The sequence below is a fragment of the Carlito syrichta genome, unplaced genomic scaffold (genome assembly GCF_000164805.1).
Source record: "Carlito syrichta isolate Samal-C Ts95f unplaced genomic scaffold, Tarsius_syrichta-2.0.1 Scaffold131632, whole genome shotgun sequence".
NCBI lineage: Eukaryota > Metazoa > Chordata > Mammalia > Primates > Tarsiidae > Carlito > Carlito syrichta.
In genome coordinates, this window is record NW_007075728.1 from 474,293 (window position 1) to 498,357 (window position 24,065).

The following is a 24,065-nucleotide window of genomic DNA, read 5'->3' on the forward strand; positions in this document are numbered from 1 at the left end:
AGATTCCAAATTGATGAATTTTTGTACATTGATGTATCCTTTTTGAGTCAATAGTACTTAAACTTGAGGGTCTTACATCTAGTACTTAAGGAAATTTTGCTTTTTGGAATGGAAGGTGAAGATGGAGAAAATGTATTCATATGGTGAAGGTATCTGTCTATGTCAGAATGCCACAGGGTGGAGTTATATTGCTTCTTCCTTTCTTTAATATCATTTTCTCATGAATTCAAAGACCACAGAAACTTTACTTGGGAAATCCCATGATCTGAGCAGTACCTACCTGTATTCATTTCATTCTAGAATTTGTTGGAATAATTTAGTCAACATTATCTGCCATAATGATAAGTGACCTTGCTGCAAGTGAAAATTGTTACTTCTGTGAAATCATTAGAACATGAATGATGTAACACTACCTTTGTTACTTATTGTAACGAAATACAGAAAAGGTATCAAGAGGCAATTTTAGGATATATTTGGAAAGTAGAACTAATGGGAAGAGGTTTGAGAAGTGAGAGTGGGATGCCAGTAGAAACACTATGGTTTAATGGAAAGAAGATAATCTAATCTATAGTTCATTGTACAGGATTCTTTTTTTTTAACTTTAAACTGTACAGGATTCTAATTCTGCCCAGATTTCTGCAAATTGTATGAGTTTGGGCAAATCACTCAATCTTTGTGGTTTCAATGTTGTCATTGTTAAAGCTGAGATACTGAATTTGTTGGTCTCAAAGCTTCCTCCTAGCTCTTAAGCTAATGCAAGTGTGCACACCTGTAAACACACCCCTTCCAAAACAAAGCAGCTGAGTTTTAAACTATTTGCATATAAAAGAATTATTTACTTGTGATATTTATTTAACTATACTTTGTTTTATATCATTGAAAAGTTCTTCAGGAGAGAATACCATGGGTACCACCTGAATGCATTGAAAATCCTAAAAATCTAAATTTGGCAACAGACAAATGGAGTTTTGGCACCACTTTGTGGGAAATCTGCAGTGGAGGAGATAAGCCTCTGAGTGCTCTGGATTCTCAAAGGGTAAGCTTACATAGGCTCTAAGTTAGAATTACTCTATCTGCGAGCTTTCATATTTCTTTCACATGATTTGATATATTTTAGCCCATCTCATTTTGAAGTTTTTTCCCTTTATTTTAAAGATGTGGGTTGCAAGTCAGGATTAGGTATGTAAGTAGTCTACGTGCAGGTGAAGTTTGAGCTTCCCACTGGTCCTCACTTCCCCATGGTTTAGGATCAGGTACCCTTAGTGACATTATGTGCCCCGCCCCCGCAATGTCCCACTACTGCAGATCCCTCTCTTGTAGTGTGAAAAATGTTCAGGACTCACTTATGAGTGAGAACATGTGGTATTCAGTTCTTTGTTTCTGTGATAGATCATTGAGTAAGATAGGCTTTAGATCCATCCAAGTTGCTGTAACATCCATAATTTTGTCCTTCTTTATGGCTGCATAATACTCCATGTTTATCTACCACTTTTAAAAAAAAATTCAGTTCACCTTCGATGGGCAGCAGGGTTGGTTCCATGTTCCATGTCCTTGCTATTGTGAATAGTGCTGCAATAAACATATGTGTGCAGGTATCTTTTTTGTAGAATGATTTAAGTTCCTCTGGGTATGTTCCCAGAAGGGGAATTGCTGTAGCCCATCTAATTTTAAAAAGAAGGTTGCTACAGCATTACACAACTTATTCTCATCATGTGTTTCTTTAATTATAGAAGCTACAGTTTTATGAAGACAGGCACCAGCTTCCTGCACCAAAGTGGACAGAATTAGCAAACCTTATTAATAATTGTATGGATTACGAACCAGACTTTAGGCCTTCTTTCAGAGCCATCATACGAGATCTTAATAGTTTGTTTACTCCAGGTATGTATTGATGGAGTGATCTTATTAATTTTTCAACTATCTTTGTTGTGTTTAATGGATCTTTACTAATTTTATAATCCCTTTAAGTAAGTTTCTTGATGTCTTTTAGGCCTCTTAATTTCTTATATCAATAAGATTTTTCATTCTGTATACATATTCTAATCTCCTTGATTGAGCAGTCTTTTCATTTTTTTAGAAAAGCCTTTTCTACTTTAATGACCTAATTTTAGTTTGCCTGTTAATTAGTCTAACATAGATGCTTATTTGCCTAAACTGGCTCTTTAAAAACAATTCTTTTGTTTTTAACCATTTCCTATGTATTGTATAATTGATTGATATTCTAAACATGAGGTAGATTTGTTTTGGTTTGTTTTCTTATCTTTTAAAATATTGAGCTAAATATACATGTGTATTTAGGTGCTTCCTGTTCCAATACTACTTACTTTTCTCATGACAAAAATCAGTATATAACCTTACTTTCTGAGTATTAAAACTACCTATGTTAAAAAAGTAATTATTCTTTGCAAAATCTTTCTTGAAAGCCTGTCATATTATGGGTAATAATTAAAGATTCCCATTAATATAATCTGTTTGCATTTCCTTGTATCAGTTAGTGTTTATCACCCATTGTGATTATTTTGCTTAGTTTGAATGTATATCAGTTTAACTCAGAGAATGTATTTGCCAACTTAAGATGGTAATATTCTTTATTTCTTCAGATTATGAACTATTAACGGAAAATGACATGTTACCAAATATGAGGATAGGTGCCCTAGGGTTTTCGGGTGCTTTTGAAGACAGGGACCCTACACAGTTTGAAGAGAGGCACTTGAAATTTCTACAGCAACTTGGCAAGGTAAATTGTCAGAAGTTTTTCAAATAGAATGTAAACATAAAACATTTTATTTAGGAAAAAAGAGGCTATAGAGGATCTTTTAAGTTCACTTTTCACAAAATTTTAAGGGATATTTGCAGAAAAAATGGTTTAGTTGCCAGATGTTAAAGAAGTGCTGTGTTAAATAATAAATAAATAGCTATCTTTACTGAATAAATTTTTATAACCTTTAACATGTGCATTGAACATCTTCAAGAGGATGATGAATTAGACAGTATTCCTCAAATTGACTTTATTTTGGGACTCTTTCTTGGTAGGAGGAATTTATAATTTCATTATAAGCGAGTCAGAGAAATAGAGAAAGGACACTTAAACCTTTCTACCTGGCTTTTTGCATTAAGTTATCTCAGGTAAAATTAATAAATCTGATTATTTAGGGTCTAGAATGTTGACTGGACCATGTTCACTAGCAGACAGTTTCTATCTATTAAAAGATCACACAATCATGCCTAACCTACATATTATAAGACTAGGAAAGGCTCATTTCTTAGCAGGCTCAACCATAGTGGTAAGCTCTTTCTCTTTCTTCCCTAACCTTGCTACTATAGTCTTCTCTACTGTGTGACCTTATGAATTGAATTTTGACATGGATGTGATATGAAGGTCTCACTTAGACCTCGAAACTAAGCTAACAGTTCCAATCCAGCTTTACCAGAGCTGAACATTTGATTTTATATTAAGTATTGGCTTACTTATGTTAACACTTTGCTATTGTTCCTTGTTTGTAAAATATTTTTTGGAATGTATAAAGGGATATAGCAATGGCAAACAGAGCAAAACAACCAGTTTTAGGTATTTGGGTATATTTGTTATCTCTAGTTATGTAACAGATTACCCTAAAACTTAACAGCTGAAAAGAACAAACATTTATTACCTTCAGTTTTTGTGAGCTAGGAATTGGGGAGCAATTTAGTTGGGTGGTTCTGGATTAAGGTCTCTCACATGACTGTAATCGAATTGTTAGCCAGGTCTTGCATGTCGTTTGAAGGCTTAGCTAGGGGGAAGATCTGCTTCTAGGCTCACTCATGTGGCTATTGATTGACAGGTCTCAGAAAATCTGCCTCCATAGTCAGTTACCTGGGCCTCTCCAGAGGGTTGTCTCATGATATGGCAGCTGAGAGCAAACATCCAAGGTAGAAGGCATAGTCTTTTAATAAACTAATCTCAGGAATAGCATCTCATCACTCTTGCCATATTGTCTTCATTACAAATGAGTCAATAAGTCCAACTCATACTCAAGGCGGGGGGGAATTATGAAAGCATGAATGCTAGGAGGTAAGAAACATTGGGAAATATTTTAGAAACCACTGGCCACACTGACTGATTTAGGTGATAAATCTATGTGGATAGCATCAATTTCTTGGTAGAATACATTATGTTCAACATTTATTAGACTATAAAAGCATCTTTACCCTTCTCCCCCCATTATTTGTTGACATCTCATAGAAAGTGTTCTCTAGAGAAGTTTGGGAAATTATACTTTAGACTTAAGAGTATTCTCTTCATTATACAGTGAGAAACACTGAAGTTTGGAGAAATTAAGTAACTTGCCTGTGGTCACACAGCTAGATATTAGCAGATGTCAGATGAGGACCTTTGTTTCCCTACTCATCCTCCCGTTATTTGTATCGTCCCATATATGTATTTGATTTTGTCTGAGTATACTTCAGTTGCATTATCATCTTCTATTGTTATCTTTATAGGGCAAATCATATATTGTGCTTTAAGACAGACAGAAAATAAATTTTATTTGAATCCTGTCTGCAACAGGATCCAAAGCTGTGTTGTTACTGTACTTAATGGGAATTTGTTTTAGAATTCCCCAGAAAGTATTTCTAAGTTAAATCACTGCAGTAAATTGTAGTATATCTATCTATATCAAAATACAGTCACACGTTACATAACAACAGGAATATATTCTGAGAAATGTGTCATTATGTGATTTCATTGTGCAGATATCATAGAGCACGTACACAAACCTAGATGGTATAGCCTACTACACACCTAAACTGTATAGTATAGCCTATTTATTGCTTTTAGGCTACAGACTTGCATAGCATGTCACTATACTGAAACTCTAGGCAATTGTAACACAGTGGTATTTGTGTATCCAAACATAACTAAAAATAGAAAAGGTATAGTAAAATACAGTATAAAGGATAAAAAGTGGTGCACTTTTCTCTTGCCTTACTTTATAGTTAATGTTTATCATTTGTTTAAATGCTCTTTCGAAGTGGTTTATATTTTAGCTTATAATTCCTTTTAAAGAAATTAAATTTAGGGATTTACTACTTTGTTCTAAAAGTTACTAATGCAAGCTTAGAGATATGTCCGCTAATTCCATTTACTGGAATTTCATGTGTGATTGGAATTTATGAGTAATTTGTCTTGAAAACTTGGTATTTCTATTCTAATGAGACATGTCATTTAGGGTAATTTTGGGAGTGTGGAGATGTGCCGGTATGACCCTCTACAGGACAACACTGGGGAAGTGGTGGCTGTAAAAAAGCTTCAGCACAGTACTGAAGAGCACCTTAGAGACTTTGAAAGGGAAATCGAAATCCTGAAATCCCTACAACACGACAACATTGTAAAGTACAAGGGAGTGTGCTACAGTGCTGGTATGTTGCCCATTGAAACCTATTTTAATCTCAAGGTATGTCTTTGGCATCCTGGGCAATAGAAACATATGCTGTCTAAAGATCTGGACTTATAATATGCCAGTGCCCAGAGAAGGAAGCATTCTGTACTGACTGGAGTTTGTGCTTGGTAATCATGGACTATAATTATAGGAAGTCTTTGGCTAGGTGGTTAATCATTCCTTTCACCACTTGCTTAAGCTTACCAAGAGAGTGTTATTTTTAAAGAAAATTGTCAGCCGGGCTCGGTGGCTCAACCTGTAATCCCGCGCTTTGGGAGGCTGAGGTGAGTGGATTGCCTGAGCCCATGGGTTTGAGACCCGCCTGGGCAACTTGGCGAGACCTCATCTCTACAATTAATCAAAAAATCAGCCGGGCATGGTAGCGCGTGCCTGTAATTCCAGCTACTCGGAAGGCTGAGGCAGAAGGTTCGCCAGAGCCCAGCAGGTCAAGGCTGCAGTGGCCAGGAGCGGCCACTGTGCTCCAGTCTAGGCAACAGAGTGAGACTCCAACTCAAAAAAAAAAAAAAGAAAATTGTCTTTGCTTACATTTTCTATAAAAATATTATTTTAAAATTAGATATTTTTCGTTTAGTATAAATGAGGAAAAAGGAAGTTTTCTCATTAATTTGTTTTGCCTAAATAAAACTAAAGCACAAATGTTTTTAAAACTTCTATTTAAAACGTTTTGATTCAAAAAGCTTGTGTTCTTAACTACTCCATCACAGTTAATTTGTAATGAAGTTTTATGATCTTAGACTCATTTTATATGTTTAAGTCATTTATGTATGGTTGTTTTCTAATATTTCATCAGTGAGATATGACAAAGTAAAACAGGTTTTCATTTTCATGTTAAAAGGTCGGCGTAATCTAAGATTAATTATGGAATATTTGCCATATGGAAGTTTACGAGACTATATCCAAAAACATAAAGAACGGATAGATCACAAAAAACTTCTTCAGTATACATCTCAGATATGCAAGGTACCTAATATCCCGGTTATTTGTTGTAGATGCAACAACAAATTATTGAAGTAATAGTTAGGAAATCCTCTAGACTTTTTCTTAGATAATAAAGGGAATATATAGGGATAAGACCATTTAAATAGCTTTTAGAAAACTAACTGAAAGAAAAACATTATTTTATCCATAGGGTATGGAGTATCTTGGTACAAAAAGGTATATCCACAGGGATTTGGCAACAAGGAATATATTGGTGGAGAATGAGAACAGAGTTAAAATTGGAGATTTTGGGTTAACCAAAGTCTTGCCACAAGATAAAGAATATTACAAAGTTAAAGAACCTGGTGAAAGTCCCATATTCTGGTGAGTATATTTCAGTATAATGAAGTGAAATATTAGAACACAAACTTCAAACTTTGCTTTATTATTCTTTCATAATTTGGCATTTATATATTTGTAATAACAGTGAACATTTATCATATGCTTACATTGGGCTAAATGCATTTCACAGATTATCTCATTTAATCCTCATAACAACCTTTGGAGATAGGAGGTGGGATTAGCCTCAGAAAGACTGTTTCTTAGTAGGAAGGCTGAACTAAAATGAAAAGTTTGATAATGCAGGTAAATTTAATAGACAGCTTCATAATTCCATCCCTTTAAGAGCTCATAATTTAGGAAAAGTCAAATGTACAATCAAATTATTGCAATGAAGTATATAAGCAATAATTAAGTGCAATAATTAAGAAGATAATGGGAAAACATAAGAATACATAATTCTGCTGAGCATTTAAGTCAATCAGAGAAAACTACAACTAAGAGATGATATTTCAACTACTGATTAGTATGATAGATAAGAGGAAGTTTCTATGAAGAGGTAGAGAAGAGGATCAGGGGCTTGCGAGTGAATGATATAATTACAGAACAAACAGGCAGTAAGTGGGGCTGGAAAAGGATTGAGCCCTGCTGTGGTTTGGGTGTGTGCCTCAGGTGATGCCAATTTACTGCTATTAAGAGGTGGGGCCTTTAAGAGATGATTAGGCCACTGAGGGCTCCTTCCTCATGAATGGGATTAAGGTTCTTATAGAGGCTTCTTGAAACCTCTGATCTCTCTTGCCCTTTTGCTTTTCTACATGTGGAGACACAGTGTTCCTTTCCTCTGGAGATGCAGCAGCAAGGTTCCATACTGGAAGCAGAGAGCACCCCTCCCCATACACTTAAGTTTGATAGTGCTTTTATCATGGACTCCCAGCCTCTGGAACTGTGAGGAAAACATTTCTGTTATTTATAAATTACCTACTGCCAGGTAATTATTGTGTTATAGCAGCACAAATGGACTAAGACAAACCCTGTACACCATGTTAATAAGTTCAGAGCTTACTCAGGAGACAGTATGTAAGGTGGGAGAGTAGAGACTTTATCCAGGGGAATAGCATGGTGGGATTCATTTTTTTGGAAAGGTAGCTCTACTTTTGGTATAAAACAGTAGCTCTCAAGTGGCACTTCCTTTGGGGGGCCTGTGAGGTCCTAAATATTTTTATAATAATGTTTTTGCTCTTTTCACTCTCATTTATTTATGAGTGTATAGTGAAATTTTTCAGAGGCTACAAAGTCTGTTTTCTATTTAGCAAAACATTAAAGAGACTTGCAAAAATTTAAAGTGGTGTTACTCTTCTCATTTTTTTTTTTGTTTTGGAAGTAGTTATTTTCAATGAAAATGTTTATGTTAATCTGTGATTGTGCCACTGCAGTCCAGCCTGGGCAACAGAACGAGACTCTGAAAGAATAAGCATTAAAGCAGGATGTGATGTGCATCACAAGCATTCCTTTAAAAGACTGCAAAGACAGAAAAAAATCCTTTTTATATAGCCAAGCATATATAATCTATTATATACAAATTCTCAAGATAAACATTAACTAGTCCTCAAGTAAGAATACTTGACAGCACAATTTACCACACACACAGTTCATTCTAAATTTACTTGGTAATTGGAGCAAGCATCCATCTTAGTTAATTGTCTTTATGCAAATGAGAAAAATACACTTTTTATATTTTCATGACAGGAGATAGTTTTGCAGTTTGGAAGGACGTTCTTACTGATGTTAGGCTTCTACCTTCCTACATAAACTGGGAGGTAAGGGTACTGCCTTTTTTGATAACTATATTCCAAAGAGATGGTTACAAGTTCTTGAGAAAGGTATTTCTGGGTCATAAGCTAGCAAGAGGCTTTTAAGCAAGAGCTTTGAAAAAGATTTCCACACATTTCAAAGAGACGAAAAATTGATACAAGTTTTCTGAATGCTCTTAAGAAAAAAAGGAATAGAGTCTGTCTTCTTATATTCAACAGGCTCTTTTTTTTCCTTTTATTTACTCTTACATAAGTGATAGAACAGACAGGAATAAAAAACAGGTAAGGAGACGAGGGGGAAATTATAGAGTGACACATAAAAATCAAAGAAAGAGTATTTGCAGGAGATGAGGAACTAATGCTGTCTTCAAGGATATTACATTCCCCCTGTGGAATAAAACTGACATACAATTAAAAATAGCATAACTAGACATTTACATTTTTTGAAAAAATTAATGTAAAAAAGTATAGCATTAGATGTTTAATTATGTAGTGTGGACTGTCAGTACTGTAGAAATTCAGTAGCATGAGCATAAGTAGCCAGGGAAGGATTTGTGGAAGTAAGGAAATTTAAATTGGTTTTTGAAAGAGATATTAAATAATCACTCATATTATTAATCTCACAAGTCTAAAACAGATTTCTATAGCCATTTCTATAATAGAGATAAACTTAGCAGTGGAACCATGATATTCACAGTCCATTGGCCAAAATGCTCCCTTGTGTAGTGTAATGCTTGAGTGAACAGTGATACCATTTCCCTCTGTGACTTTCTATTTTCTCTTTTCCCTCTCATAATTGCCTTACTTCTGATTAACAGTTTTTTTTTTCTTTCTGTTATAGGTTTAAGTCTCGTTCTTGCTTGGAAGTCATTTTTTTCTCTATGATACTTATACAGATTCATTTAAAGCTTAACTTGCAAAGAGCAGCTTATTTTTCAGTTCTTAGAAGGTACTCTGCAGCTAACCCTGGTGCTGCCTATGAGACAAAAGTGAATTTGTTTGGATTTTAGTTATGTCATCGTTTGTATGTCATCGTTTTCCAAGACCAGCCTCAGAGTCAGTGTTTTGCTGGAAGACTCACAGGACTCAGCATGTAGCCTTATTCATGGCCATGAATCATTTGAGGGAAAGAATACAAAGCAAAATTGGCAAAGGGAAAAGGCTTATGAGAATAAGCCTGGAAACTAAGCATAAGCTTACAAGGGTCCTATTGATGTAGAGTCGTGTGGGACATGCTTAATTCTCCCATTAATGAATTGCAACAATATGTATGAAATGTTGTTTACCAGGGAAGCTCATCAGAGACTCATTGCCCAAGATTTGTATTGCAACTGGTCACATAGGCACTCTCTGCCTGGCATATACTTCAATTCTAGTCTCCCAGAAGGAAAGCAGGTGATACATAAACTGTATTGTTTGCACAAACAATTTAGGTACAGCGAGTCACTTTTATCATTTAGGGAATTGTGGAACCCCCCTGAAATCTGAGTTCCCAGATGCCAGCAAAAGAGGCTCTTCTGAGCATGGGAGCCTCAGGCCTGCTATTTTAACTCTTTTCTCTGTACCTTTTAAAAAAATATTATACAATGATTTGCAGGTAGAATCAAGAGGCGGCACACCAAGTATAGCTTTTTCTTTTTTCTTTTTAGTTTTTTAAAGCAAGATTTATTGATAGAACAGAAAAGCTCCCACAGTGAGAGAGGACCAAAGGGGGTTGCCCCAGTATAGCTGTCTGTTAAACGCTCTCCATATATTACAGGTATGCTCCAGAATCACTGACAGAGAGCAAGTTTTCTGTGGCCTCAGATGTTTGGAGCTTTGGAGTGGTTCTGTATGAACTTTTTACATATATTGAGAAGAGTAAAAGTCCACCAGCGGTCAGTGTGGTTTTTAATTATTTTCAAGTTGTTGAGTTTTATTTTTAATTTGATTTGTGTAGATTAATGGGGTACAAGTATAATTTTGTTACATGCATAGATTGCATAGTGATACAGTCAGGGCTTTTAGGATGTCCATCACCTGAGTAACCTATAGTTGAACCATTAGGTAATTTCTCATCATCCACCCCCTTCTCACTCCCTTACCCATTCAAGTCTCCATTGTCTATTATTTCACACTCTACTTTATATGTACACATTCTTTAGCTCCCGCTTAAAAGTGAGAATATAAAATCAAAACAGAAGCTGGGCTTGGTGGCTCAGCCTGTAATCCCGTGCCTTTGAGAGGCTGAGGTGAGATTGCCTGAGCCCGCGGGTTCGAGACCCGCCTGGGCAGCGAGACCTCATCTCTACAATAAATAAAAAAATCAGCCGGGCATGGTAGCACATGCCTGTAATTCCAGCTACTCGGAAGGCTGAGGCGGAAGGATCGCCGGAGCCCAGCAGGTCAAGGCTGCAGTGGCTGGGAGCAGCCACAGCACTCCAGTCTGGGTGACAGAGTGAGACTCCAACTCAAAAAAAAAAAAAAATCAAAACAGAAATTAAAAGATTCCTGGAAACATGAAAATGAAGAAACATCTTACTAAAACTTCTGGGATACCATGAAATCAGTTCTAAGAGAGTAATTTATATCTCTACAAACACATACCAAGAAAATGGAAAGATCACACGTTAACAGCCTAACAAATCATCCTAAAGGGAGCTGGGAAGACAATATCACCAGAACCCTAACTTTAGCAGAAGAATCCAGATCACCAAAGTAAAACCCCAAATGTGGGACACAGAAGACAAAAGTATCATAGAAAAAAATCAACAAAACAAAAAGCTGGTTCTTTGAAAGAATTCACAAGATTGATAGACCTCTTAGCCAGAATGACCAAGAAAAAGAGAGAAAAAACCCAAATGAACAAAATCAGAACTGCAAAAGATCAAATCACAACTGACCCCAAAGAAATACAGAAGATTATCAGAGATTACTATGCACACCTTTATGGAAACAAATTTGAAAACCTCAATGAAATGGAGAACTTTTTGACATTGCACAACTTCCCAATGTTGAAACAAGAAGACATTGAGACACTAAGTAGACCAATAACAATCCAGGAAATTAACTCTGTCATAAGAAAACTACCTATTTAAAAATAAAGCCCTGGACAGGACAGTTTTCCAGCAGAATTCTACAGAATGTACAAGGAGGAGCTGATACTAATCCTATTGAAAGTATTCCAGGCAATTGAGAAAGTTAGAATTGTCCCTACCTCATTTTATGAAGCTAACATCACACTGATACCCAAACCAGGTAAAGATCCAACAGAAAAAGAGAACTACAGGCCAATATCCCTAATGAACATAGATGCAAAAGTTTTCAACAAGATTTTAGCAAATCAGATCCAACAACACATCTCAACAATCATCCACCATGACCAAGTAGGTTTGATCCCCAGGATGCAGGGCTGGTTCAACATCTGCAAGACCATAAATGTAATTAAATTTATCAACAGATGTAGAAACAAGAACCACATGATTAAATCATTAGATGCAGAAAAAGCTTTTGATAAAATCCAGCATCCCTTCTTGATAAAAACCCTCAAACACCTAGGCATAGAAGGAACATACCTCAAAACAGTAAGTGCCATCTACAATAGACCCACAGCCAGTATATTGCTAAATGGACAGAAACTGGAAACATTTCTACTGAAAACCAGAACAAGACAAGGCTACCCACTGTCACCTCTCTTGTTCAACATTGTGTTGGAAGTCCTAGCTAGAGCAATTAGACAAGAAAAGGAATTGGGAATCCAAAAAGGAAAAGAGAAAGTTAAGTTACCCCTCTTTGCTGACAATATGACCCTATACCTTGAAAATCCAAGAGAATCTGTCATAAACCTGGTTTGGCAAAGTCTCAGGGCACAAAATAAATATGCAAAGGATAGTCCCAATCTTATACACCAACAATACACAGAGAACCAAATAAAAAGCACAATCCCATACACAGTAGCACACAAAACATGAAATACCCTGGCATCTTCCTAACCAGAGAAGTGAAAGACCTTAACAATGAAAGCTGTAAAACACTGCACAAAGAAATCCAAGGTAACACAAACAAGTGGAAAAATATTCCATGCTCATGGATTGGAAGAATTAACATTGTTAAGATGTCCGTCCTACCAAAGGCAATCTACAGATTCAACACCATACCCATGAAATTACCAACATCTTTCTTCTCAGACCTGGAAATGACAATAGAGATTCATATGGAAACATAAACACCCATGAATAGCCAAAACTCATCCTTAGCAAAAGAAACAAAGCAGGAGGTATCACACTTCCAGACTTCAAACTTTACTGTAAGGCTACAATAAGACAGCCTGGTATTGGTACAAGAACAGGCATACGGACCAATGGAACAGGATAGAGATTCCGGAGGCAAAACTTCAATTTCTCAACCAACTCATTTTGACAAACAACCACTGGGGAGAGGAGAACCTATTCAGTAAATGGTGCTGGGAAACGTGGTCACACATTCAGAAGGTTGAAATAAGAACCCTACCTATCACCATATACAAAAACCAACTCTAAATGGATCAAAGAACTAAACATAAAACTCAAACTTTAAGAACCTTAGAAAATTCAGGAGACACCCTTATGGAAATTAGAACTGGCAACCAATTCCTGATCAAAACCCCAAGTGCCCATGCCATAGGAGATAAGATAGATAAGCGGGAACACATCAAAATGAAGAGCTTCTGCAAAGAAATGCAAACCATCAAGAGAGCGGGGAGACAGCCCACAAAATGGGAAAAAATATATGCCAACTGTATATCTGACAAAGGCCTAACATTTAGGATCTACAAGGTACTCAAATGTGCTGAAAGGAAAAAAACAAACAGCCCCATTAAGAAGTGGGCAAAAGACATGAATAGACACTTCTCAAAAGAAGATATACAGACAGCCAACAGACAGCCAACAGATACATGAAAAAGTGCTCAACCTCACTAATCATCAGAGAAATGCAAATCAAAACCACATTGAGATACCTCCTAACCCCAGTAAGAATGGCCATAATTAATAAAACAAACAACAGATGCTGGCAAGGATGTGGATAAGAAGGAATGCTTCTATACTACTGGTGGGAATGCATGCTAGTGCAACCTCTTTGGAAAACACAAACTAGTGGCAATTTCTGAAAGAACTAGAAATTGACCTTCCATATTACCCAGCAACCCCCTTACTGGGAATATAGCCAGAGGAACTCAAATTATTCTACAAAAAAGGTACCTGTACACACATGTTTATTGTAGCATTATTCACAATAGTAAAAACATGGAACCAACCACTGGATAAAAAAAAGTGGTACATATACACAATGGAATATTATGCAGCCATAAAGAAGGACAAACTTATGGACTTTGAAGCAAGTTGGATGGATTTAGAGTCTACCATACTCAGAACATGTGGTATTTATCTATCTGTGTCTGATTTGTTTCACTTAATATAAGATAATGGCCTCCAGCTTATTTTTGGTGACTGAATAGTGTTCCATTATGTGTATATACCACATTTTCTTCATCTAATTATCTGTTAATGGGCACTTAATTGACTCCATAGCTATTTTGCTGTGGAGTCTGTTGTGGATAGTGCTACAACAAACATATGGGTACAGGTATCTTTTTGACATAATGATATCTTTTCATCTGCTTAGATATCCAGTAGTGGGATTGCTGGATCGAATGGTAATTCTATTTTTAGTTCTTTGAGAAATCTCCATACTGTTTCCAGACAGGTTGTGCTAGTTTACATCCCTATAACAGTGTATAAGCGTTCCCTTTTCTCTACATCCTTGCCAACATTAGTTGTGTTTTTTGTCTTTTTAATAATAGTTATTCTAACTGGGGTAAGATGATATCTTTTTATGGCTTTAATTTGCATTTCTCTGATGTGATGTGAGTATTTTTCTTATATAACTGGTGACCATTTGTCTTCTTTTGAAAAATGTCTATTCATTTTATTTGCCTACTTTAATTCAACTTTTTATTTAAATTGAAATGTAATAGCCTATGTTAAAACAACAACAATACTCAAAGTGATTATGTTTTATTAGTTCATGTGTTTTCATGTGATTTTTGTGGAGTTTATTACAGTTTTAGAAATGAAATTGTAAAGAGTCCACATTTAACAGTCTTTTCTGAAATTTGACTGAAAAGGAATTTTTTGATCCTTAAAATACTGTTGTGAAAAGATTTCAAAACATGCAAAAACATATACATAGTGAATTTTTCCCATTTACTAGAAGAAGTTGAGGCTTCAAATAAAATGTATGAAAAAAATCTCATTGAAAAGTGGGTTTGTGTTTCAGGAATTTATGCGTATGATTGGCAATGACAAGCAAGGACAGATGATTGTGTTCCATTTGATAGAACTTTTGAAGAATAATGGAAGATTACCAAGACCAGATGGATGCCCAGATGAGGTAACAAAATTTTTTTGATCCACAAAAATCATGCGGTTTCTTTTTCTTTTTATTCAAAGGGTTAAGGTCACTTTTCTGAAATTTAATTTGCTGATCCTTTAAGTGAATAGCATAATTGGATGACGTTATCAGGATCAGGACATAGTTATGACACATGCCCTGTACAAGAAAATTAAGAGGAAGTTTTGAATTCTTCTACTAATTAAAACATGGCACTTAGTGTTATTATAATTTTGGTTTATTTTCTTCTCTACAGATTTATATGATCATGACACAATGCTGGAACAATAATGTAAATCAGCGTCCCTCTTTTAGGGACCTGGCTCTTCGAGTGGATCAAATAAGGGACAACATGGCTGAATGAAAGAAATGACCTTCATTCTGAGACCAAAGTAGATTTACAGAGCAAAGTTTTATATTTCACATTGCTGTGGACTATTATTACATATATCATTATTACATAAATCATAATGCTAGCCAGCAAGGATGTGAAAATATTTGCTCCAAACTTTCAAATTTTAGTGAATTTTCCTTCATGAGGCCACCAATAAAAGACATTAATGAAAAGTCCTTGGCAAGGAATTTTGTAAAAAGTTTCATGAACATTATCAACCAGTTAACATCACCCTTTTCTGGCAAAAGAGAAAATAGACTTTTTCAACTCAGCTTTTTGAGAGGTGAAAAAATTGTAATGTAAATTTTGCAATGTTAAAGATACAAAGAATATAAATGTACAGTTTTTACCACAGTGGATATAATATATCTTGGCATCTTGTGTGATATTTTTACACAGGGGCTGGTGTTCATTAATAATGTTTTCTAATTTTTCCATAGTTGATCTATGATTATTTCACTATACAAACAAATTAAGATGCTCAGATAATTGAATAAGCACCTTGTGTTCTTGTTCATCTATATCACTGGCCAGCAATATAAGCGGGTGTATACTTTTAGCTTACCATGTACTGTAAATATTTTCTAAAGCAGAGGGAACAAATGTCTAGTTTTATTTGTACAGGAAACTTCTCTGACTCTAAAGAATACATTTTGAAATGGAACAAGCTTACAAAGATATTACATAATATATTTTCTTATTTGTTTCCCTTGTATCTATTTGTGGTGAATGTGTTTTTTAAAATAGCACTATTTCCCAGTTTTCTTAAGACAACAATGAATAGTTTTCTTTTAAATTTAAAATTTTAAGACTCTGAATGCCAGGAATATCCTTTGAGCTGTTGACTGCTAATAAGATTCTTCTGGGACCTGTGGTCATGAATTAAATTTAAGCATAAGCCGTAAAATAGATTGTTTTGAAAATGTAAAAAAGCTCATTAAAATGCATAATGGGTTGGGAATTTTTTTAAAAGACTATATTTGAGGGGTTTTAGAAATCTCTGTTGCAGTCATAGATGTGATTTATTTTCTTTTGTTAGAGAGTCTTAAATACAAGGGAGAAATGAGTTAAGTTGGTGCAAAAGTATGGTTGTTAATTTAATTCAAGAATACTAATAGAAAATGCATTATGTATATCTTTAAGTAAAATGAAAGTATATGTATTTTCTATTACATATAAAGGGTTGTTTGTTGTTATCATTTGTTTTAGTGCTACTCCTCTTTAGACATCATACCTAAAATAAAATATGGTGGGTTTGTGTGTGTGTGTGTGTGTGTGTGTGTGTGTGTGTGTGTGAATTTACACAAAGTTAAAAATACTTGATATTTTTGTCAAAAAAGAAAATAATTTAAAAAAATTTGCAGTGGTATATTCTATTTTTTTAAACCTGTACTTCTGATTTGGGGAAGGAAAGGGGAGAAATGGTTTTTACATTCACTATCTTTAAGGCATTTAATAGTTACTGAATACATAAATTATCTAAAATGACAGTGTACAAGATTTGAATAAGATTTCTAGTAGATTTTTAAATGAAAGTTGAGTATAATTTTTATTTAATTTATAAAGACCCCTAAAGGATCTGTATGTGTAATTCAGTTAAGAGATCTTTCATTCTATTAATTTTCAAGTGAAAAGTAGTATATGCTACAATATGCTTTATTTCGGATTTTTTATACTAAAACATACTTAAAAGTAGATTCTTCTCAAATGTCTCTAACATTTTTGGTTTGATTTTAAGAACAAGATGTAAGTGAAGTTTCTTTTAAAATGTTTTAAATGTTTCATTAAAGGTTTTAGATGAAGAATTCCATATATATATTCTTAAGTTTCTAGAGTGGGATGACTACCTTGTTGTAATACTCCAAGTTTTCAAGAGACTTATTTTTCATTGGGGGCTTGTGGTGTTTTCAGTTTTGGTTCTGCCTATACATAAAAAGAAACAAACCTTGCAGCTCATTAGTTGGTCCTGTACAAGAAACAGGTAGGTAATGTTTATTCGGGTTAATGCCGCAGTGTTTCTTCAAATGAATATTGTTCAGAAATGAGGATAGAGGTTTTCTTAGAGTTCTTTAATTCTATAAATATTTCAGTATATTAAGTTATGCAGTCTTTATATAAATAATCTCTACTTCCATGGGTATTTTCTTGGGAAATAGTCACTTTTTCATGTGATTTATATGCTTGTATGCTGCCAATAACACTATAGTTTGCTGTGGAAAAGTGGTCTTATAACCACTTCTGTTTTAGACTTCTGTTTTAGACTTCTGTTTTAGAGTCCAGTGAAATTTTTATCACAATTGTAACTTCTGATATTTAAGTTTTACTTAAACAATTTTGCTATGTAGTAGATTAAGAAAATACAGATCTGGGGAGCCATTCTCCATGTGGTGGCATTATGTCCTCAGTTTATTGAGACGATGTTAATTTCTTCATTGTGCCTTTAGCATGTTAGCACAAAAATGAAACATTGATCTAATAAATCTTCAGAAGGTATTTGCTTTTGTAATGTCAACTAACCAAAGGAGTGGAGGCACACACTCCTTAGTAAAATGCATATTATATATGTAAGTATTAAAATATTTAATTTCAAAATTCTGTCAACTTTGCTGAGACTTAGGGGTTTGCAGAGCAAGCCTTTTATAAGTAAATTTACCTTTCAGTTTTTAAGAAATGCTTTCCACAACTGCTATGAACTACCTTTGTGAATATTGCTGATCCACCCTAAATCTGGTATTCAAATTATTTCTAATGAAATTTTTCCTAATTTTTCAGTATAATTTACTCAGAATCTTTTTGTTTGCTGCATATTATAATAAATAATGACAGTAAGTATAAGTATAAGTCAGTAGGATTTTTCAAGCAAAGACTAGGTTATATGAGAACCTTCTTTAGGGAAAGAATTACAGTTTGAATATGAGAAAATATTCTTTGCTCTCAGATTTTAGTTGATTGCACTTAATTTCAAGATAACTAACTGATAAGTGTTTCATGATGCTGACAGTGGCATTAGATTTCAAAATGACACTGAGAGAACTGAAAAACTAACTTTCACATTAATCAAATTTATGTAATGTGCATATCCTATAGCCTTTAACTTTCACCTTAATCAGGTCCTTAGTAAAATGCATATTATATAAGTAAGTATTAAAGTATTTAATTTCATAATTCTGTCAACTTTGCTGAGACTTATTATAATTATATTATAATATGTTCTTCTTAGATTGAAAAATTAATTTCAATTATGCTTATGCCAGATGGCATTGCTTAGTTGTTGCAGGCCCTAAATATGGTACATTCTTTTTCAGTTTATCAGATTGATAAGCAAAAGCTTTATCTCTAACCAGATTTAGGGTGAATCAGTCTTTACTAATATGGTTTTAAAAGTTGTTAATTATAACATTATTCCATTGTAAGACCTTTATTTACTCTGCAATTTACTTAACATTTTATTTTGAATATAACTGCAACAGGTTTCTAAAATGAGAGTTTTCTTTTTCTTTTCTTTTCTTTTTTTTTTTTTTGAGTTGGAGTCTCACTCTGTCGCCCAGACTGGAGTGCAGTGGCCGCTCCCGGCCACCGCAGCCTCTCCTGCTGGGCTCCAGCGATCCTTCCGCCTCAGCCTTCTGAGTAACCGGAATTACAGGTATGCGCTACCACGCCCGGTTGATTTTTTTTTTTTTATTGTAGAGATGAGGTCTCGCCTGCCCAGGTGAGTGTCAAACCCGCGGGCTCAGGCCATCCACTCACCTCAGCCTCCCAAAGGCGTGGGATTACAGGCTGAGCCACCGAGCCCGGCTAAAATGAGAGGTTTAAAAGAGCTCTAAGAGTCCCTGTTCTGGTTATCCTTATTTTAAGATTCTGTGAATAGTTTTGATTTTAATACCTGTAGAAGGAAGATACATGGCAGTATAAGCACTCCTACAGGTGCTGTTTATTGAAGTCAAGTAACTTATCTTTGAGCAGTGTGAAGAGAGAAAGGCATACTTTTAGATCTGAACTACTGGTATATAACATTAATAAATTGATCTAGTTGGTAGGGAAAAATGGTTTAGCAGGCATATTATAGAGGCAAAAGGTAGCTGAGAAGGCAAATGACCCTCTGCAAATGATAAGACCTTATCAAAACAAGTACTACAAACATGAAAGGTATGCAGTGGAGGAAAACTGTTGATTAATTATTTATCTTTTCAAGTATGGTTATATATATAGATAAAAAATGTTTAGGTGTTTTACACACACACACATGCACACACAAGATAACCATGTGGATGATATTTGCAATGAAAATGTTTAGGGTCCTTTAAATACTTGGAGTACATATTATAGAATCTCAGATTGTGAATTCTTTCTAGTAGCAAGTAGTATAAGATTGTGAGTTGGAATTTAGTTACTGAAATAAAAACACTAGAAATTAAAGAAATCAAAGATACTAAAGTAAATGGGAACTAAATGAGAAAGATAAGCCTAACTCTGAAGGCACTCAATTATGAAAGTACCTAGTGGAACACTACTTGAAATACACATATAATACTGTCTTCCTCTGCTTAGTAGTTTTGTTGAAGGCTGTTGTAACAATGACCCTTTAAGGCAATTCTAAATTTAAAGTATATTAGAACAAAATTTATTATTTTTATGTCCTTAGTAACACTTAAGACTCTTCGATTTCTGATTGGAGAAAGAGAAAAGTTGTTTGCAGAATTAAATGCTTTATCTTCATTTTTAAGAACAATTGCTTTTTGACAACACCAATGAACACTTCCAGTCCGCATTATCAAGATGTCTAAACTCTTGATCTACAGACTGCAGGTCTACAGCTAAATTACAGGAATTGGATTGTGTTGACTGATAACACTTATTAACTACAATTCAGCAAGCATTTTTAAAACAAAACAAAAATTAAAAACAAAAATAATTATTTCTCACAAATTCTGCCAGCATTGCTCCCCTCCCCTCCCCTCCTCTCCCCTCCCCTCCCCTCCTCTTCTTCCTTCCTTTTTATGTTTCATGTCCTTATTTGTATCAATAATGTTGATACCACTTCTTTCTCTTTATTTTGTAACAGTGCATTGCAGTTTCTTGAATAGAAATTGATGTTAGAAGTAAAGGTTATTATTGGCAAAGAAAACTGAAATGAGTTTCACCTTTTTACTGAAGGATTTTTAAAAACATTGAAATTTATTTTAAGCTAGGTATGGTGGCTCATGCCTGTAATATTGGGAGGTTAAGGCTGAAGAATTGCTTGAGACCAGCCTGGGTAAGACCACTTCTCTACAAAAAAATCAAAAAATTAGCCAGGCATGGTGACACGTGCCTATAGTCCCAGCCATTCAGGAGTCTAAGGTGGAAGGTTTGCTTGAGCCCAAAAGATTGAGGCAGTGGTGAGCCGTGATCTGTGCCACTGCACTCCAGCCTGAGTGACAGAGTGAGACCCTAACTAAAAAAAAAAAAAAAAAAGCTGTGGTTCAATCCCAGAACACTGGGTATATCATTACAGTTTCTTAAGGAGGCATCATTTATTTCAAAAACTAAAAATTGAGACTTTAGAAGACTATCCTTTTGCTAAAAATAGTTTGGAAATCTGAGACACAAGGAATGATGAGCATAGTGCTGGGAAAAAGGAATTTCTGATTTCTGTGTGATCTGAGAATATTCACATTTAATAGGATTTTAAAAAATCTTGAATTTCTCCTGTTTTAGTACTACTGTCCTAAATTTGGAAAGTTGGAGTACTGATAACCCAATGAAATGCTAAAAATGCCTTGACTGTAGTAATTGCCTTTGTCATTCTCTCATAGTTGCTCCAGCAATTTAGCTATTTAATAGGCAAATTCTTAGTAGGACCATTTTTCCTTTCTTCAGGGAAAAAAAAAGATGACTATCCACATTGCATACAACTTCTCACCTTTCTATGTATATACTCACTCAGCAATACTGACAGGGCAGGCTGCCTACAACTTTCAAGTTGCATCAGGTAACTCATATTAATGGATGTAGTAGTGAAAACATCACCTCCTATATATCTTAATAAAGTCTACATCTTGTTCATATATTGTGAATAAAGAAGAGTAAATAAACCAATTATGGATATAGCAAAGGAATTCTGCATAATCTTAGTGGAGGGTAAATCCTGATGGTATGTCTTAAAATTTCCTGCTAAATGTTCAGAGAAAATTAAGAAAGTAGAACTTGCAGTTCTGCTGCAGATATGGGGATATTTACCCTAATAGTATTTTCAGGAAACCTAGCTTGATTTGGCCCAAAATAATCTCATATACAAAGATCGCATAGAAAGGGTATCTTAAGTCTGGGCTTAGCGAGAGTTGGAATTTCAGTTATTCTTTCTAGTGCATTTTTCAACATGATATTTCCCTAAGAGGGGTGACAATTGATTCTGGGGTGGATGAAAAAATGGTTATGAAGCACAGAAATACAGTACATAAACAGGCAGTGGTATTAAATTTCATGGTAGAGGAGATGAGGGGAAAATGTCTAAAAAGTTCCTGGAGGGCAAGAGGGGCGGGGTGGCTGGGGCTGGCACTCCCTTAGGCTAAGCTCGCCGCCCGCCCTGCCACCCCGGCCCCCTGAATGAGGGTATACATTCTGAGCTGGCGTGCTATGCGGATGAGTGGTCCAGCGGAAGTAGCCGGAGCTGGGTGGAGCTGCGGTCGCCCCGAGAAATTATACCCCTATTTCCATAAAGCTTGGCTATCAGAGCATTATGAACATAAATGACCTCAAGCTCAGGTTATCTGAAGCTGAGCAAGAAAACCTACTACATTAGAGCTTTGCACAGAGCTCCAAGCCATGCCTGAACTTTGAGGAACTGAACTTCCTTTTCTAAAAGGCCATTGAAGGATTTAACCAATCCTCTCACCAAGAGAAAGTGGATGCATGAATGGAACCTGTCCCTTGAGAGGTACTGGGCAGTGATACCCAGGATCAAGATCAGTTCGAGACCTGGGAAAGTGAAGGAATTCTCCAGATTTCTCAGAATGAAGTAGTTGTTCTAGCTGGTGGGCAGGGGACAAGACTAGGAGTTACATATCCCAAAGGGATGTATGATGTTGGCTTGCCATCCCATGAGACACTTTTTCAGATCCAAGCAAAGCGTATCCTGAAGCAACAACAGCTGAAAAATATTATGGCAACAAATGTATTATTCCATGATATATAACGACCAGTGGCAGAACAATAGAATCTACAAAGGAATTCTTCACCAGCCACAAGTACTTTGGTTTAAAACAAGAGAATGTAATCTTTTTCCAGCAAGGAATGCTGCCTGCTGTCAGTTTTGATGGAAAAATTATTTTGGAAGAGAAGAGCAAAATTTCTATGACTCCAGAAATGGCAATGGTGGTCTTTATGAAGCTCTTGCAGCCCAGAATATTGTGGAGGATATAGAGCAAAGAGGCATCTGGAGCATTCATGTCTATTGTGTTGACAGTATATTAGTAAAAGTGCAGACCCAGGGTTCATTGGACTTTGCATTCAGAAAGAAGCAGACTGTGGAATAAAGGTGGTAGAGAAAACGAACCCTACAGAACCAGTGGTTTGCTGAGTGGATGGAGTTTACCAGGTGGTAGAATATAGTGAGATTTTCCTGGCAACAGCTCAGAAATGAAGCTTAGATGGACGACTGCTGTTCGGTGCAGGAACATTGCCAACCATTTCTTTACCATACCATTTCTGAGCGATGTCATCAATATTTATGAATCCAGTTGCTGCACCATGTAACTCTAGAGAAGATTTCTTATGCGGATTCCCCAAGGGCAATTAAACCAGACAAACCAAATGGAATAAAGATGGAAAAATTTGTCTTTGACACCTTCCAGTTCACAAAGCAATTTGTGCTATTGGAAGTATTATGGGAAGACGAATTTTCTCACTGAAGAATGTAGACAGAATGGGAAGGACGACCCTACTACTGCAAGGCATGCCTTGATGAGCCTTCATCATTGCTGGGTCCTCAGTGCAGAGGGCTGCTTCATAGATGAAAATGACTCTTGCCTTCCAGCAATTCCCTGCTTGAACAGTGCTAATGATGTACCGACCCAGTGTGAAATCTCTCCTTATATCTCCCATACTGGAGAAAGACTAGAAACTTATGTGGCTGATAAAGAATTTCCTTCACCTTTAATCATTGATGAGAATGGAGTCCATGAGCTGGTGAAAAAAAGATATATGAACCAGATGCTAAGTTCTATACCACAATAGGAATAGCTTTTATTTTTGATAGACTGTGAGTCTACAGGACCTCTCCTGGAAGACTGAAGTTTGAATATCCACAGGATTTCCTTTTTCTTGTTGAACTCATAACTATTAGAAACTTCCCAAGATCCAGATGACTGAATTCAGATAGCATTTTTATGATTCTCAACTCATTGAAGGTCTTGTTTATATTTTTCAATTGTATAATTTTCTTTTCCAAACCAGGGAAAACATTGGCCATCCAGGAACTTTCCTTCAACTTAACTACAGTCAGGATATTCACTATCACTTTACTTGAAGCTGGTGGAAGCATTTGAAGTTGTACATAGTGATAATATGTGATTGTACATGTCAAAAGGTTTCTATGGTACTAAAAGTTTGCTTTATCAAATATTAAACTTTTTAAAGAAAATATTTGGACAGAAAAAAAAGTTCCTGGAAGGGAGTGGATAGGTAAGAAAATGTTATGAAACACTGCTTTAGGGTGTACTCACAATGGACATGGGTCAAACTAACACTACCTCAGAAACACTCAATAAAATAGGGTAG

At 35.5% G+C, this 24,065-nt stretch overlaps 1 protein-coding gene and 1 pseudogene across 4 annotated transcripts in view; both read left to right on the top strand.

The window, feature by feature from the left end:
* The window catches only part of JAK2 (Janus kinase 2), a 106,721-nt gene extending 90,217 nt beyond the window's left edge, over nt 1–16,504 (top strand). For 3 of the 4 annotated variants that reach the window (XM_008049297.1, XM_021708160.1, XM_021708161.1), the window contains 9 exons: nt 885–1,036; nt 1,731–1,881; nt 2,601–2,737; nt 5,208–5,397; nt 6,274–6,398; nt 6,568–6,740; nt 10,266–10,383; nt 14,801–14,914; nt 15,171–16,504. In XM_008049297.1, the coding sequence (XP_008047488.1) occupies nt 885–1,036; nt 1,731–1,881; nt 2,601–2,737; nt 5,208–5,397; nt 6,274–6,398; nt 6,568–6,740; nt 10,266–10,383; nt 14,801–14,914; nt 15,171–15,278 (1,268 nt within the window). In that variant the 3' untranslated portion in view covers nt 15,279–16,504. Of the gene's footprint in view, nt 1–884; nt 1,037–1,730; nt 1,882–2,600; nt 2,738–5,207; nt 5,398–6,273; nt 6,399–6,567; nt 6,741–10,265; nt 10,384–14,800; nt 14,915–15,170 lie in introns of those variants that run through there. The other variant, XM_008049299.1, reaches the window with a different exon arrangement.
* A 5,522-nt stretch (nt 16,505–22,026) lies between these two features.
* On the top strand, nt 22,027–23,522 carry LOC103250711 (annotated as a pseudogene).
* The last annotated feature ends 543 nt before the right edge of the window (nt 23,523–24,065 follow it).